The sequence below is a fragment of the Capsella rubella genome, unplaced genomic scaffold, assembly GCF_000375325.1.
Source record: "Capsella rubella cultivar Monte Gargano unplaced genomic scaffold, Caprub1_0 scaffold_4, whole genome shotgun sequence".
Classification (NCBI taxonomy): Eukaryota; Viridiplantae; Streptophyta; class Magnoliopsida; order Brassicales; family Brassicaceae; genus Capsella; species Capsella rubella.
The window spans coordinates 9,716,433-9,729,803 of record NW_006238920.1 but is presented as its reverse complement, the minus strand read 5'-3'; the positions used below and the strand labels follow the sequence as shown (position 1 = coordinate 9,729,803).

At 37.2% G+C, this 13,371-nt stretch overlaps 4 protein-coding genes and 1 non-coding gene across 5 annotated transcripts; all 5 read right to left on the bottom strand.

The window, feature by feature from the left end:
• Nucleotides 1–801: 801 nt before the first annotated feature.
• Nucleotides 802–3,869, bottom strand: LOC17887980 (protein HAIKU1). The gene has a single exon (XM_006294256.2). It carries the CDS (start codon nucleotides 2,377–2,379, stop codon nucleotides 1,153–1,155), a length of 1,227 nt encoding a protein of 408 aa, XP_006294318.1. The 5' UTR covers nucleotides 2,380–3,869; the 3' UTR covers nucleotides 802–1,152.
• A 477-nt stretch (nucleotides 3,870–4,346) lies between these two features.
• On the bottom strand, nucleotides 4,347–4,431 carry TRNAM-CAU. Its single transcript is given in 2 exon segments — nucleotides 4,347–4,382; nucleotides 4,394–4,431. It is a non-coding gene; the product is annotated as a tRNA-Met (tRNA).
• Nucleotides 4,432–4,916: 485 nt separating this feature from the next.
• On the bottom strand, nucleotides 4,917–5,492 carry LOC17889719. The gene has a single exon (XM_006295394.2). It carries the CDS (start codon nucleotides 5,370–5,372, stop codon nucleotides 5,052–5,054), a length of 321 nt encoding a protein of 106 aa, XP_006295456.1. The 5' UTR covers nucleotides 5,373–5,492; the 3' UTR covers nucleotides 4,917–5,051.
• Nucleotides 5,493–6,759: 1,267 nt separating this feature from the next.
• LOC17888274 (transcription factor MYC2) lies at nucleotides 6,760–7,965 on the bottom strand. The gene has a single exon (XM_006294254.2). It carries the CDS (start codon nucleotides 7,963–7,965, stop codon nucleotides 6,760–6,762), a length of 1,206 nt encoding a protein of 401 aa, XP_006294316.2.
• A 2,296-nt stretch (nucleotides 7,966–10,261) lies between these two features.
• On the bottom strand, nucleotides 10,262–12,432 carry LOC17890249 (ADP-ribosylation factor GTPase-activating protein AGD10). The gene is made up of 7 exons (XM_006295894.2): nucleotides 12,264–12,432; nucleotides 12,047–12,165; nucleotides 11,382–11,799; nucleotides 11,033–11,296; nucleotides 10,812–10,937; nucleotides 10,616–10,717; nucleotides 10,262–10,536 (listed from the first exon to the last, which is right to left on the bottom strand). The coding sequence occupies exons 1-7, from the start codon at nucleotides 12,330–12,332 to the stop codon at nucleotides 10,450–10,452; spliced, it is 1,185 nt and encodes a 394-aa protein (XP_006295956.1). The 5' UTR covers nucleotides 12,333–12,432; the 3' UTR covers nucleotides 10,262–10,449.
• Between the last annotated feature and the right edge of the window lie 939 nt (nucleotides 12,433–13,371).

Sequence of the window (13,371 nt, the reverse complement as noted above, 5' to 3'; positions counted from 1 at the left end):
CTTCGGTTTGAGTACAGTTCAAAATCAGAAATCAAACGTTAGCCTATCAAAATAACGATGAACAACCAAGTTCACTCTCTTCTTTTACATATGTTCTTTAACAGCTTCATGGGATCTTGCCACGTGAGCTCAGCCACATCGCAAAGACACAGGACAAGCAGGCCTTCTACCACCTTCCGTATCAGCAACTTATAAGCACCTCTGAGCAAATGAGAGAGAGGCCTAGAAACCTGAAGAGTCGACAATTTTTATTTGGTTTCGAGGACAAGTGCTCATATATAAAAGAGTTATTGGCTGTGGCTAGTGCCTCCTTTGATGCAGGAAAGTGGCAAAAGATAATTCAAGATCATCCTCGTAGCATTTAGCAACCCCCTCTGAGGCTTGTAAGAAGACAACATACATGCAAATGTGCTATTTTTCTTCATTTTCCCGAGACTAACTAAACTATTCAAGATCTTCGCCTAAAGGAAAAACGAGTTACACGTAAGTTAGCTTTCCTTTGAACTTAATATTTTCCCTTGAGACACTTGCCTACCAGAAGCTTTAGCCACCCCAAAGCAAAGGAAAACACGATGACATGACTAGATCGATCAGTTGCAGGTTGATATAGCTTTGCTTAGACTAACTCCAAGCGGACGAATTTGAGATCATCAAATACTGCACCTTTTGTTATCAATGTACAAATTGTTATCCATTGTTATCCAAAAAAATCTTCACTTCTCAATCTTTTTGTTGAATAAACGAATTACAGTAATAATATGTAATTGATCATCACTTTTATGTTCAGTAAAAACTAAAAAGTAGAAAGAAATATTTGCTTTGGAAACACCCAAAAATCATATAAATTGACTGAGTTGTCTGTCTTCTGTGTACAAATTATGCAAAGATATAACTAATTTTGTGACAAACAAAAACAAAGGTAATCATTCTCATCCCAAGATTCCCAACTTTTGACCTATAAAACTCCACAGAGAAAGAAAAAAAAAAAACCTATAAATCTTCATTGCTTCTAAAAGCTCCTTTAGTGTTTACGCATCTATTTTGCTGCGTCTATCCACTGTAGGCTTTGAAGTTTAAGCTTCTTCCATAGTACAGACTAACCTAGGGAGATTTACTGAATTCAATGAATCGGATAGGGAGAAAAGAGGACACCTAGTAATCACTCCATCTTGGACTTGGAATGGGGAAGAACCCGGATGGAGATAATGGGAACATAAGCCCTGGCGAAGGAGGAGGCAGAGGAGGACCTGGACCTGGACCTGCACCGGGTCCAAGATTTCCTTGTTGAGCAATTTGTGAAAAGGAGAAGTTTGGGGTAAGTGGTTGAGGATACTGAACTCCTGGTGATAGTAATGGGTAAGGTGATCTTGGAGAGATCATATTCGGGTAACCACCAGTAGGAGATGGTAGAAGGAACTGGGATGTAGGTGAGTTTAGTGGTCCGAAACCATTATATCGAGGAGAAGGAACTCCACCATACATCTGACTGAACCTGGGAGAGGGCAAACTGGGGGTGACAGGTACAGGAGCATTGAACCGAGGGGAAGGGAGATTATGAGGCATTGGGCTAGGAACTAACCCGGGTGGTGGTAGATACTGGTTAGGTTGAAGTAGCCCCTGCATATTCATTCGAGGTTGAGATCCAGGCATCATATGTGGCTGAGGAGGTTGAAGTTGAGGTTGAGGCTGAGCTGGTATATATGGCTGCTGCTCATGACCTGGAATATATGGCTGCTGCTCTTGACCTGGAATATATGGCCTCTGCTCTTGACCTGGGATATATGGCCGCTGCTCTTGACCTGGGATATATGTCCGCTGGTCTTGACCTGGGATATAAGGCCGCTGCTCATGACCTGGCTGCATTTGGTTACCATTGGGTCCTGAATCTCCAAGTGAGCTTTGAAGATATCGCATATACTCTGAGACAGGAGACTCAGCTGTATTAGACCAAAATTGGTCCCCTTGACCCATCATCATTGGTTGGTGTGTGCCTTGTGGGAAAGGTGGCTGGGGTGGAGGTGGTCTAGCAAACTGCGGATGAGATTGAGGAGGAAGCATAGCAGGGGGAGGAATCGCAGGCCGGTTTATCTGCGTTAAGGGAGCTGGTCTAATCCGCTGCAACCGTGTATTCTGAGGCTTTGGTGGGTTGTTCTGCGGAGGACGAGGAAGGCTTTCACGTGCTGGAGAACCCGTTAGCTGCTGAACAATACTTCTGAAGTCGTTTTTGCTTATGTTATAAACCTGAGGCTGGTTTTGAGGCCTTGCAGCAGAGGAGTTGTGAAGATTCGCAGAAACATTCGGTTGATGCAGAGGACTCTTCCTGATATTCTTCCCAATCTTATTCACACCCAAATGATCATTTTGCCTAGGCCTATCCATCTCCACCAAAATCCACTCTAAATTCCAATACTATACCTCTGATAAAACCTCACTACCAAACCTGAAAACATCCAACAGACCAAACACCAAATATAATCCAAGAAGTATCCTAATTCAGCCAAAACCCAAACCTTTCGCAGCTCTGTCTATAGATTATCTAATCCAACAAATATTCACCAAAGAAACTGAAACTAATCATTAACCAACCAATGAGTCCAAAATCGAATCAAAATTCAGCTGCAAGTGCCTAGCCTAAGAAAATGGATCACCTCAGTTCTTGAGCTACTTTATCCTCCCCTGAACCCAAAAACCCACAATTCCAATCCCAGAAACTCAATCAAACACTAAAGCAAATTACAATTCTGACACTCTACCCCAATTCTATGTCTATCCCACCGGACCCCTAGTCAAAGGAAAAAAAGAGATTGAGATGGAGCAAAAGATTATGTCTTTCACCTGAGAATCTGGATCCGAGCTTACACCAGAAGAGCCCAGAGACTAATTTCAATCAGATCTTTGAACACGATACAGAGAAGAGAATTGAAGTGAACCCTAGTTCTGTCAACGAAGAAATGAGACGAAACTAAAGATTCTCCGATTTTTTTTGTGTGTCTTTTTCTTATTTATTTTTATATTCGTTTTTTGCCAGACTGGCGTGATGTGGAGCTGACGTGTTCGGATCATCACTCTCATCTCCTGCATATATCTTCCCATGTATTTTCTATGTTTGTTCCAAAACAATTTAGAGAAAATGGAAGGAATCTAAATATATTAGGAAGAGAATACATAGGAATAATTGAAATTTTGATTCTACAAGCAAAGAAAGCATTTTTAGAAAACCCTTATTTTGCAAGGTATCTATATGCGTACTCCTTTCTCGAAAAAGTTGATATCATTCTATATTAGTGATATAATTCTAATAAAAATATAAATTATAGTGAAGAAATCATTTTTTATAATAAGAAATTAAATTCTAATAATTTATTTGATAAATATATATTTAATTTAAAAATAGAACTATCAAATGAGTTAATCTTGTCCGTCAAACTCATCTCGTATCAGGACAATAAATTTTGACATAGAAAACTCCGTCGTTTGAGATCTGTAGTAGTAAAACCACATACCCACATCTACTTGCGAATATGCAAGATCTGCAGATTCTCCTTAGACATTTTCATAAATCACATTTTCTACTTTATAAAATATTATTTAAAATATATGGGTAACCTGTAATCGAGCTTAATCTGTAAAAAACCAGCAGTTTATGGAAACTCCGCATTCGCCAGATCCGCTTTGTAGAGTTGGAAATTTTAGATATGCATTCGTTTTGCGTCAATATAGTCGAAGAAAGGCTTGCAGACCTACAAAAAAACTCGATCTATATCACAAGTATAAAATATGATAAACAACCAATCAATCTATGAAATTAGATAGTGAAATAAATTTTGATAGTGAGAAAGAGATGAATCGCCGAAATTTTTTTATAAGCCTCTAATTTTCACTATTGATTTTCTGTCTTTGTTTTCCTATTTATAGAGAGTCATGTTGCTAACCTAATCCACGTCGGATTAAATATTTAATACCATATCTTCTTAAGATGTGCTTGCTGACAAAATATGAAAATATTTTTTAATAACTGTGTTTATCCTTAACTAGTCAAATTTGTGTTAATCCTATTTGAGATATTTTGGAATATCATTTATTTGAATTTATTATTGGATTTGTTCCACTATATGTTAATTATAAAAATTTATACCTAAACTTACATGTTTCTACACACACAAAAATAGAGAAAAAGATACAAAAAAAGGTTTTTATATTTCTTTTATTCATCAAAACATTTTTCCCAACTGGTGAAACATATCAAAACTATCTCTGCACTGTTTTATAAGTCCTTTTTATATTTCAAACCAAAAAGTTGAACACACAGAAATTATGTAAACTGTAAAAACATAAAAAAAATTTAATGGGGTGAGAGAGGCTCGAACTCTCGACCTCAGGATCACTCAGCAGCTATGAGACCTACGCGCTAGCCAACTGCGCCACCACCCCATTTGCTTTATTATTTATATCAATAGTTTATATTGTCTATTTATCTGTCAGCTATTAATTATCCTTGTTCGAAGTTTCAAACACTCGGATGAAGACGTCTATATACTTTTGAGTGTGTGTGTGTGTGTTTGTGCTAAAACGTTTCTATACTTTTGTGCATGGATGAGAACAAAACGGTTCAAGACTTAAGAGGCATTAGTGACCATCTCATGATATATATATTGTATGGAGAACCGATCGAGAAAGGCCACGCAAAATATAGGAAGCAGATATGATGTTAGAAAAATGAACATTTTGAACCTTCTTGGTCAATATATATATATATATTTTTTTCATCATGAGCTCTGTTGATTCAGAGGATCTTGATTCATCATGAGCTCTGTTCCTTCTTCTCATGGACTCTAGCTTGGATAGAAACTTCAGGTTTGTTATTATAAAATCTTCATTAAGAAAATAAATGTATATATATGAACTTTCACAGGTTTTCTCATATGTGGGATCAAGAAAATCCGTAAACTCATCGATATCTTACAATGCACAGGCTGCCCTTATGATCTGAATACAACAGAACAAGTTAACAACAACATGTACAATAGAAGAAACCTAGCGAATGGTCTGTCTTATTCCTTTATCGTCTCTTCGATTCTTAGCTGATCTTTTTGTTTCTTTAGATCCTCAAAGCTCCAGTCCCTTCTGATCCCACTGCTTCTGATCAGCTTGGGCTCGTCGAGATCCCCATAGACCATGATCTCCGCACTGTAAAGCCTGCGATGACCCCTATTGACCGGTCTCGGCACAGGCAACGATGATCTGTTCCTTACCATCTTTTCAAACCCTGAAGCTGCGAAATTTGCACTTAAGTTTGAATCTTTACGGCTCTCCATGTCTCTGTCGGAGTCTGTTCTTTGGAGGATGTGGCAAGCGAGGCAGTTCAGGCTCATCGTTTCTGTTTCTTACGGAAATGAATTTGAAAATGAGAGACTTGTCAAAGGGGAATGCAGGCTGTTGTATATCACAAAGAGAGCTCAAACTCCAAATGACAACCTTTTGGAGATGTTCTTTTTAGGGTTTAGGTTGTTTGATTGACAAGAAAAGAATATGAGGCCAAAATGAAAACCCTTTATTAATGGGTTTCGATTGCTTTGTTGTTGAGCAATTAGGGGGGTAAAAAGATAATACTAACCGTTTTTTTTTTTAATGCAAATTGCAAAATAGAGATAAAAACATATGTGAGCTTTTTGGGTCAAGGCTTGGCAGTTTTTGTTTATTTTAAGTGTTTGATTGTTCCATTCCATGGATAAGAAAAAGTTTTTATAGTCTACGCTTTTTTTAAGGTTACTCTATTTTAGGTCTACTTATTCTGAGGGTCAATTCAAGATTACACTTTTAAAATTTACCAAAAAAAAGAAAAGAAAAAAGAATGATATGCAAATGCAGTTATTCCAAGTATACAAAAATTTCAACCTCATCTCTGGACTCTTGACTAGAGTTATCCCTCTCATTCTTCGGTTTTGGCTGTTTGTCTGGTAGACTATTCTTACAAAGCACATATATTGATGGTGCCATTAAAATATGATTACATGAACACGTACGTATGCTTGTTTTAGATATTTCTCTTAAAATATATATTTTGTTTGGTTAAAAATATCTTTTGGACATACTCAAGTTCCATGCAGAAACATCAAATTTCCATACCTAGCAAAATCCATTAACATTTAATTTGTACTATGTAGCAAACAAAATTCTGAATGGATTGTGACTTATATCTTCTAATAATGAAACATTCGTTAAACAAATAACTTGAAAGGACGGTGGATGAAAATATGTGCACAAGAATTCATCAGTTTTTGGGAAGTATATATAGATTTGCTGTGGCAAAAGGAAACAGTTTAGCTAGTGGGTGGGAAGGGGCCATCCCTCGACACATCATGTGACCCGATGAAGCTCTTCAATGATTTAGGTCCCTCAGTTTTATGACAGCGTCTTTATCGATCCATCACCATTTGAGAGATCTTTTTATCACAAAACATTATTATTTTGGTATAATTTAGTTATATAGTTAAGTTTTGTCATATTATATAACTATATTATATCAATGAATTGTATAAAACTAAACTAAAATATATCAAAGAATACCAAAATGTTGTGTCACTTGGAAGATCCAAGTCCATATATGTCGTTAACTGAGTGTTTAAAAGAAATGAAATAATAGTCTTCATGTTATTATTCACTTGTGGTAGATTTGAAATCCAAACTTGTAGAAGAAAACATGATGTATAAATAAATTATTACCCCATAATTTTCTCAAAAGATCCCTAGGATAAAACCCTAATTTATCTTGGATATCAACATGATCCGGAGCTGCTCTTGAGTATAGATTTTGAAATCCATCTTCACCGTGGCTTGTTGAACCATAAGATCGTTGACCACCACAACGCTCGCATGGTCCACCTCTAGCTCCATGTCCATCAAGGCTTTCATCATTCTCGCCTCTGGATGATTTTGCTTGCTTGATTTGACTTTGATCATCGCATAGCTTTCAATTACCTTCACTTCGATCTCCATCCCCTCTGGCTCCTTGGACGATGCGACTCTTCGTTCGGCTAGCTCCTTCTTCACTTCCTCGAGCTGGATCTCGATCTCATTTCTCTCAGATACGGCTTTGTCTACTTTGGCCTTCAGTTCGTTGATGTAAGTGATGGTGTCGCTGAGCAACGACTCTTTGTCCATCTTGGACACTTTGGGCACCACTGCTCGTAATGCGTAGAACAGCTGGTTTAGATTGTTACGTCTCTGCCGCTCAGCCTCCACGTGGTCTCTCGGCTTTTCCCTGCTTTTCGACGACCTTGTCACTCGTTTCTTTAGCAGTTTCTGATCTGGCACCTCGCTAGAGTTGGTGGGGTTTGAACAAGCATTCTCCAGCTTTCGTGACTTAGAGATAACCCTGGAGCTTGAGCTTTGAGCTACGTTAACCCAGTCAGGGCTCAAGCTGTGAAGAGTGTTTAAGTTGAAAAGGTTTTGGATTTTGTTAATCAGATCTGAGCTCTGTGGGATCAACTCCGTGGAACCAAGTTCCAAGACTCCGTTAGCCAGCGGGATACATGCGATGGTCTCCCCACCGAAGTCCCCTTCCTCTTTAGCTCGCTCGATGCCTGACCTGCGTATCTGATCCGACCCGGAAACCCAAACCGGGGTCGAAGTGGAGAACGCATGACCCACTAATCCGGATCCTCTTGAAAAGCTCCACGACATCGATTTCAAGTAGAACCATTCTATGTCCGTCACTATCACGTCGCTGTCCTCGGGTTTAAGCTCCAACATAACCTTGTTCCAAGGCTCCTGGTCAGCCGGAGTCGACTTCGTTTTCCTCTTAGAATCTTCTTGGCCTTTGTAAAACCCATCTCCCCACACTAGTACGGTCTCGCCGGAATTATCGAACGAAGGCTGCCAGTAAATGGCGTAAGTCCAGCCCCTGTGAGTTCCATCCAACACCGCCTGCAATAGCTTCTGGACAGCTGTCTCTACCGGCCACATCTCCGAGTTGTCGGAGAAATTCATAAAACCCTCGACGGTTGAGTCTTCGGCGTTATTACACTGATCATTCGTCGTTAAAGAAAAAGGAAGAATAGAGAGTGTTTCGACTGGGAAAACCGAAGGAATCTGAGGTTATATCTAATCTATTAGAGCCCTATCTATCAATCTTTATATGTGTTGTAAGTAGTAAATATATATGTGGCTCATTATTGGAAGGGACTGTGCTAGATTTTATGATTCGTAGATAATGTGTTGCGTGAGGTGGTGGTTAGTTTGGTCACTAGCTATTCTGAGAGTAGTCATTTTCTAATATGGAATGATTTGTGATCAGTTAAATGATTAGAAGAATGGTCTCTTCTTGTCTTACACGTTCTAACAAACTATATATATGAATATTCCCTGGAGTATCAAGGATTTATTTGTTACATAATCAAATTATATATGGATTGTATATATTGTTGTCGCTTAAAGGTGCCAGAAAGTATAAATTTTTGGTCGCTTGAAGGTTTCGTGCCATACTAATTAAGAAGCTTAGTGGCCGCTTGATAATCAGTTTGAACGTTGCTGCTACACTTTTCATGTTTCAGTAAAGAGTAAACTCATCAACTGGTCGATAAAATTTGGATAATCGCAATACAATTGAATAGTATTTTTTTTCATTTCGACCTTAGAACATAGCATGAAATATAAACATAATAACAAAATTGAAACTCTTGCTAAACCAAATCAGAACAAGTTTTGGAAAGTTAATTACATTTATAGCTAGAAATTGTTATAAACTTCGCCTTGATCATAAAAATCATAATTAGTTTTATATAATACAAATTATTCATTATTTTTCCAATAAAATGAAGTTTACATAGATTTGCACTTTCGCTTGAATAAAGTTAAAGTATAATTTGGCGAACCTGCACACATATATTTTGACTGATCTACTAATTTATCACACCATAATCATTTACTTAAATGTCTCCTCCAAATCATAACATATAGTCATATAGTATAGAGATTCGTTTGAATACATCCCAAGCTAGTTTTATTTCAATAATAATTCAAGAAATAAAAAATCAAATAGATTGGAATCTCCGGGTGAGAGAGATTCACCCCTAAGAAAAATATACTGTAAATAGAATTTGTAGACTCATCAAATTAGGAAAAACACTGTTGCTAGTCCAGTTTTGGTAGCTACTGCGGGGTGTCAATTATTTTTGAAACACTCTTTTTTAGCCACAAAATATGTATAGAGGCATGATAGTGACAACTGATAAGCTGTGACCACAAATCCATTATTTTTGTTAACTTATTATTACACAGTTGCTTTGTCAGCAATTCAATACTCCAAACAAGAACAAGAAAAAGCACGTGATGATATTCTTCTACAGTTCTACTCAACAAATGAATAGCACAGTTTTATCGTGGGGGGGATAGTATTTGCCTTTTGGCGTATCCACACACTCTTCGACCCGGCAACAACTATTATGATAAATTAAAGAGAAACATGGAGCTTCTGTCATAGTAATATTGTTAGTAACGCTCGCATTTCATGAAGAGCACGTGAAAAAACCAAATTGGTGCAGTTGAGTTAGCAGCCTCGACGAAAATATCAAAGCAGCTTCCTGAAAATTCTTTTTAACTAGATAGCCAAAACAATATTGATGGTCCATTTTTGGTTTCTGAATATTAAAACTGTTTCCTGCTGACACACTCTTCTTCACACCCACACAATTTATAGGCATTATAGTGACAGCTGATGAACGTCGTACAAAAGCTATGACCACTTTTTTATTTTTTTGTCAGCATATAAACTTGTTCATGATGATAATCTATAGACTATACATTTACGTGGGAGCTTTATAACTTATACCCACTCTTCTGCCGACATTTCAACTAGTCTAAAAATAAGCTATTTCCCCATTATAATTAGAAATATGGAACTGTACATGTTTTTTTACGTACAAATTAAGTGTATTGCAGCTATATTGTCAACAAAAGAAAAAAAATAAAAAAAATAACGCAAGGCATATTGAAATCTATCTTTATAGAAACATCAAAATATTGTAGCTAGTGTATTTCAGAAAACAAAAAAAAAAGAAGAAGTTGATGAATATATAGCTTGCCCTCTGTGTTGGTCGTTGGTTAGGTTGGGGTTTTAGTTCAAACTGTAATCTCCCTAAATGGCTTAGTTGGTGCTCTGTTTCTATCTTTATTTTGGTGTATGATGGTTTGGTATGCATGTAGATCAGTAAAGTCGGATGCATCTAAGACAATAAACGTCAAAATGCACTCCACATATATATGTTTATTTGATGACAGTTTTTAACAAATTCATAATCTCATATTATACAAAATATTGATAATTTTCAGTTACAACAAAACAGTGTTTCCCTTGTAAAGAATAGAATAATTGATTTGGAAATGGGACTTAGGGTATAAACAAAAAAATTGAATGGGTTTGTGTCTTTCCAGAAAAAATCATAAAACCTTTCAGACCCATAAGCTGGAAGCAACAGAGCCGAGCTTCTTCGTTGTCTCCTCTGCCATGTTCTTCAATGATGACATGTCTTGTTGGGCCTAACATATCCATAAAACGATGTCTTGATATATATTTTATGTTTGCATAGAGCATGATGATCAGTTACAGAAATGAAACCTGGATAGAGAGACGGTTGAGAAGATCGCCGGCGGTGAGATCAAGAGGGAAATCTCCATCACTGTCTCCAAAAAGATCAGCACTAGAGATCGCTGATGAACCCTGTTTTTCAAGTAGTGATAAGTGTTTCATTGATTAAACCCAACAGAGAGATAGGTTAAGGCAGATAATGAAGTTTTATTATGAGGAAACGTACTGAGAACTTCTTTAATGAACTTTTGGCTTCAAGGTCGGCGGAGTTGTTGTCGTTTCCAAAGTACTGAGCAGAGGAGATTGATTTCGCGTTAGTGAACTTCTTCCTCGCCTCATCTGTTTCTTGAATCTGGTAGATGATAGAGATGTTAAGTACAAAAAGAACCTGTTCATGATCTTAAATCAAGAGAAATGACATAATAAGAGGGAGAAGAATGAGCTTACTTGCACTTTTGAGGAAGTCCTGATAGGTTTCTTCTGAAACCCGCCTCCGTTCATCTCCAACTCCTCCTCGAAGAAGCCTGTTGATTTCGGTGGAGCTACGTGACTAACCACTTGAGGGCTCATGTATTCTTCTCTGTTTTGAACGTTGTCCACATAATCAAAGCGGGATGCAAAAGATGACCTGGCTGATTTAGCTGAAGCTGGGGAAGTCACTGACATAGCTACAGTTTCCTCTGGTTTTTGATCATAAAGAGTCTCGCTAGACTGCACATTTCCTTATGTAAGTAAGTTCCTCTAAACGAAATATTGAGGGATCATCTCATAAAGAAGAAAGAGCATATTAGCGAACCTTAGTAGTTAGCTTCCGGGCGCCAAGTCCTCCAGTTTTGCCAGTCCTCTTGGCACCAAGAGGTTTCTTAAGGCTGCGAGAAACTCTTGGTGAGACGGGAACAACTTCAGGCTTATCTTGCTGCTTTACAGTATGATCACTCTCTTTAGGAGATTCACTGGTTCTAATGCTGGAAAGCCCATTGGGCACATGTGTTGAATCAGGAGGCAAAACGAAATCGTCGTCGGGTTTGGTAATTTTAGCAACTTCTTTAGCAAGAATCTGTTTATACAACTCAGCAGGTCTGGAAGTATACTTAGACTCGGTTTTACCTCCTTGGCTCCATCCGTACTGCTTGAAAAAGACTTGTGCCCTGCAGTTTCCTCCATACACCATCATCTTCAGCTGCTCAGGGCTCCATGAGTCCAAATTTGTAGACCTAATAAAGAAACATGAACATCAAATCAACCGTCCCAACATTATTCTTATTAACATTCCTTCCACAGTCAAAAACCAAGTCTAGAAAAATTAAAAAAAAAAAGAAACATGAAGAAGCTATGTCCTTGTACAAATCCTTGTCCATATCATGATGATAGATTATTAAGTAAATGTTGCATTTCAAAACGAAGATGTATAAAACATAAAGCCATTCGAATCTCAAAGAAAGAAATAAATAAAATGAAAACCTGACGAAGCTGATGTGGACGCCAAGACTCCGATGAACAGCTGAGCAATCGATGCAGAGAAAGATCCCGTAAGTAACGGAAGCCCATGTTGGGTTCTTCGCATTGCAATCAAAACAAATCTGCATAACCCAAAAAAAAAACATTCAAAAACCAGCAAAATCCCCAAATCTGTCCAGATCCGATAGCCGAACTTGTAGATCTTGATGAGAACAATTACCTTATTCTCTGATTTAGCTTTGAGCTTCTTGAAAACAGAGATCTTATCATTCAGATTCTCGGACGCCATTGTAGGGAGGAAACAATATTTTCTCCAGAAATATGAAAAATTTCCGGAGATTTGAAAATTTTGGAATCGAAGAGAGATGAAAAAAGAAAAAAAAAAGAGAAAGAGATTAAAATTATTCGAAAACAAGGCAAGAAATCGAGGGGTTTATAAATGAGGTTGCTTCAGATCCAGCCGTAAGGTGAGGAGGTTGGCACGTCAATTTACCATTTTAACCCTTTCTAACTATTTCGCGCGTTTTGGTTTGTAACGGTAACGAGAGGTAGTTACGTTAAAATCCCATTTTTGCATTCTTAACCCCAACTACGACGAGAGGTTATTAACCCTTGTTGATTTTTTTATTTTAATCTGTAATTATTACCCTTACTTATATCGTTTGACGTCATTAACCTTTACATATTTTAAATGGATTGTTTCATTTAATTAAATAATTATAAAATTGAAGAATTTATAAAAGCAAGAAAATTATAGAAAAAAAAAAAAGGAGAAGAATTTTGCAAATTCATAAATTCGAAAAGCTACTTAACATTTCTGGTCTCCTGTCCGAAGGATTTACGACTTTGGTTACCGACAAAATATATTGACTTAAGAGCCAGGCCTATATATATCTACATATATTAGTTTTCTTAATGTTACAATATAACGCATATTCTCATGAAAACACATATTATTATATCTCAATTAATCAATCTCATAATTAGGAGCACTAAACGCATGAGTTAGTTAGGGAATTAACAACATAAATATATAAATACCCATAAAATTCTATGTACAAGAGACCAATAAAAACAAGATTGTATGGTTGAGACTAATGTACTCTATTGAAAATGCTTGAATTTTGTTGTATATGTACTAACTTAAATTTAGTACCATTTGATTTAGTCCATATATTTTGTATTGGGTTCAATTTCAGAAGAGTAACATTAAAGAAAGGTAACTATGGATTAATCTTGACAAATTAAGGTGGGAGAAGCTCAAAGAGTGGTGAATTGGTGATGATAATGATGACAATAGAGAGAAGGTGCAACCGTGTGCGTATGTC

What these genes read in the sequence shown, in the direction of transcription:
- LOC17888274 (XM_006294254.2), bottom strand. Translation starts at nt 7,965, where the DNA reads ATGTGGCCGGTAGAGACAGCTGTCCAGAAGCTATTGCAGGCGGTGTTG.
- LOC17890249 (XM_006295894.2), bottom strand. Translation starts at nt 12,332, where the DNA reads ATGGCGTCCGAGAATCTGAATGATAAGATCTCTGTTTTCAAGAAGCTC. An exon ending in GTCCACATCAGCTTCGTCAG is followed by an intron (nt 11,800 to 12,046) that starts GTTTTCATTTTA and finishes TTTCTTTATTAG; the next exon opens with GTCTACAAATTTGGACTCAT. An exon ending in GTTCATTAAAGAAGTTCTCA is followed by an intron (nt 10,718 to 10,811) that starts GTACGTTTCCTC and finishes CTTGAAAAACAG; the next exon opens with GGTTCATCAGCGATCTCTAG.
- LOC17889719 (XM_006295394.2), bottom strand. Translation starts at nt 5,372, where the DNA reads ATGAGCCTGAACTGCCTCGCTTGCCACATCCTCCAAAGAACAGACTCC.
- LOC17887980 (XM_006294256.2), bottom strand. Translation starts at nt 2,379, where the DNA reads ATGGATAGGCCTAGGCAAAATGATCATTTGGGTGTGAATAAGATTGGG.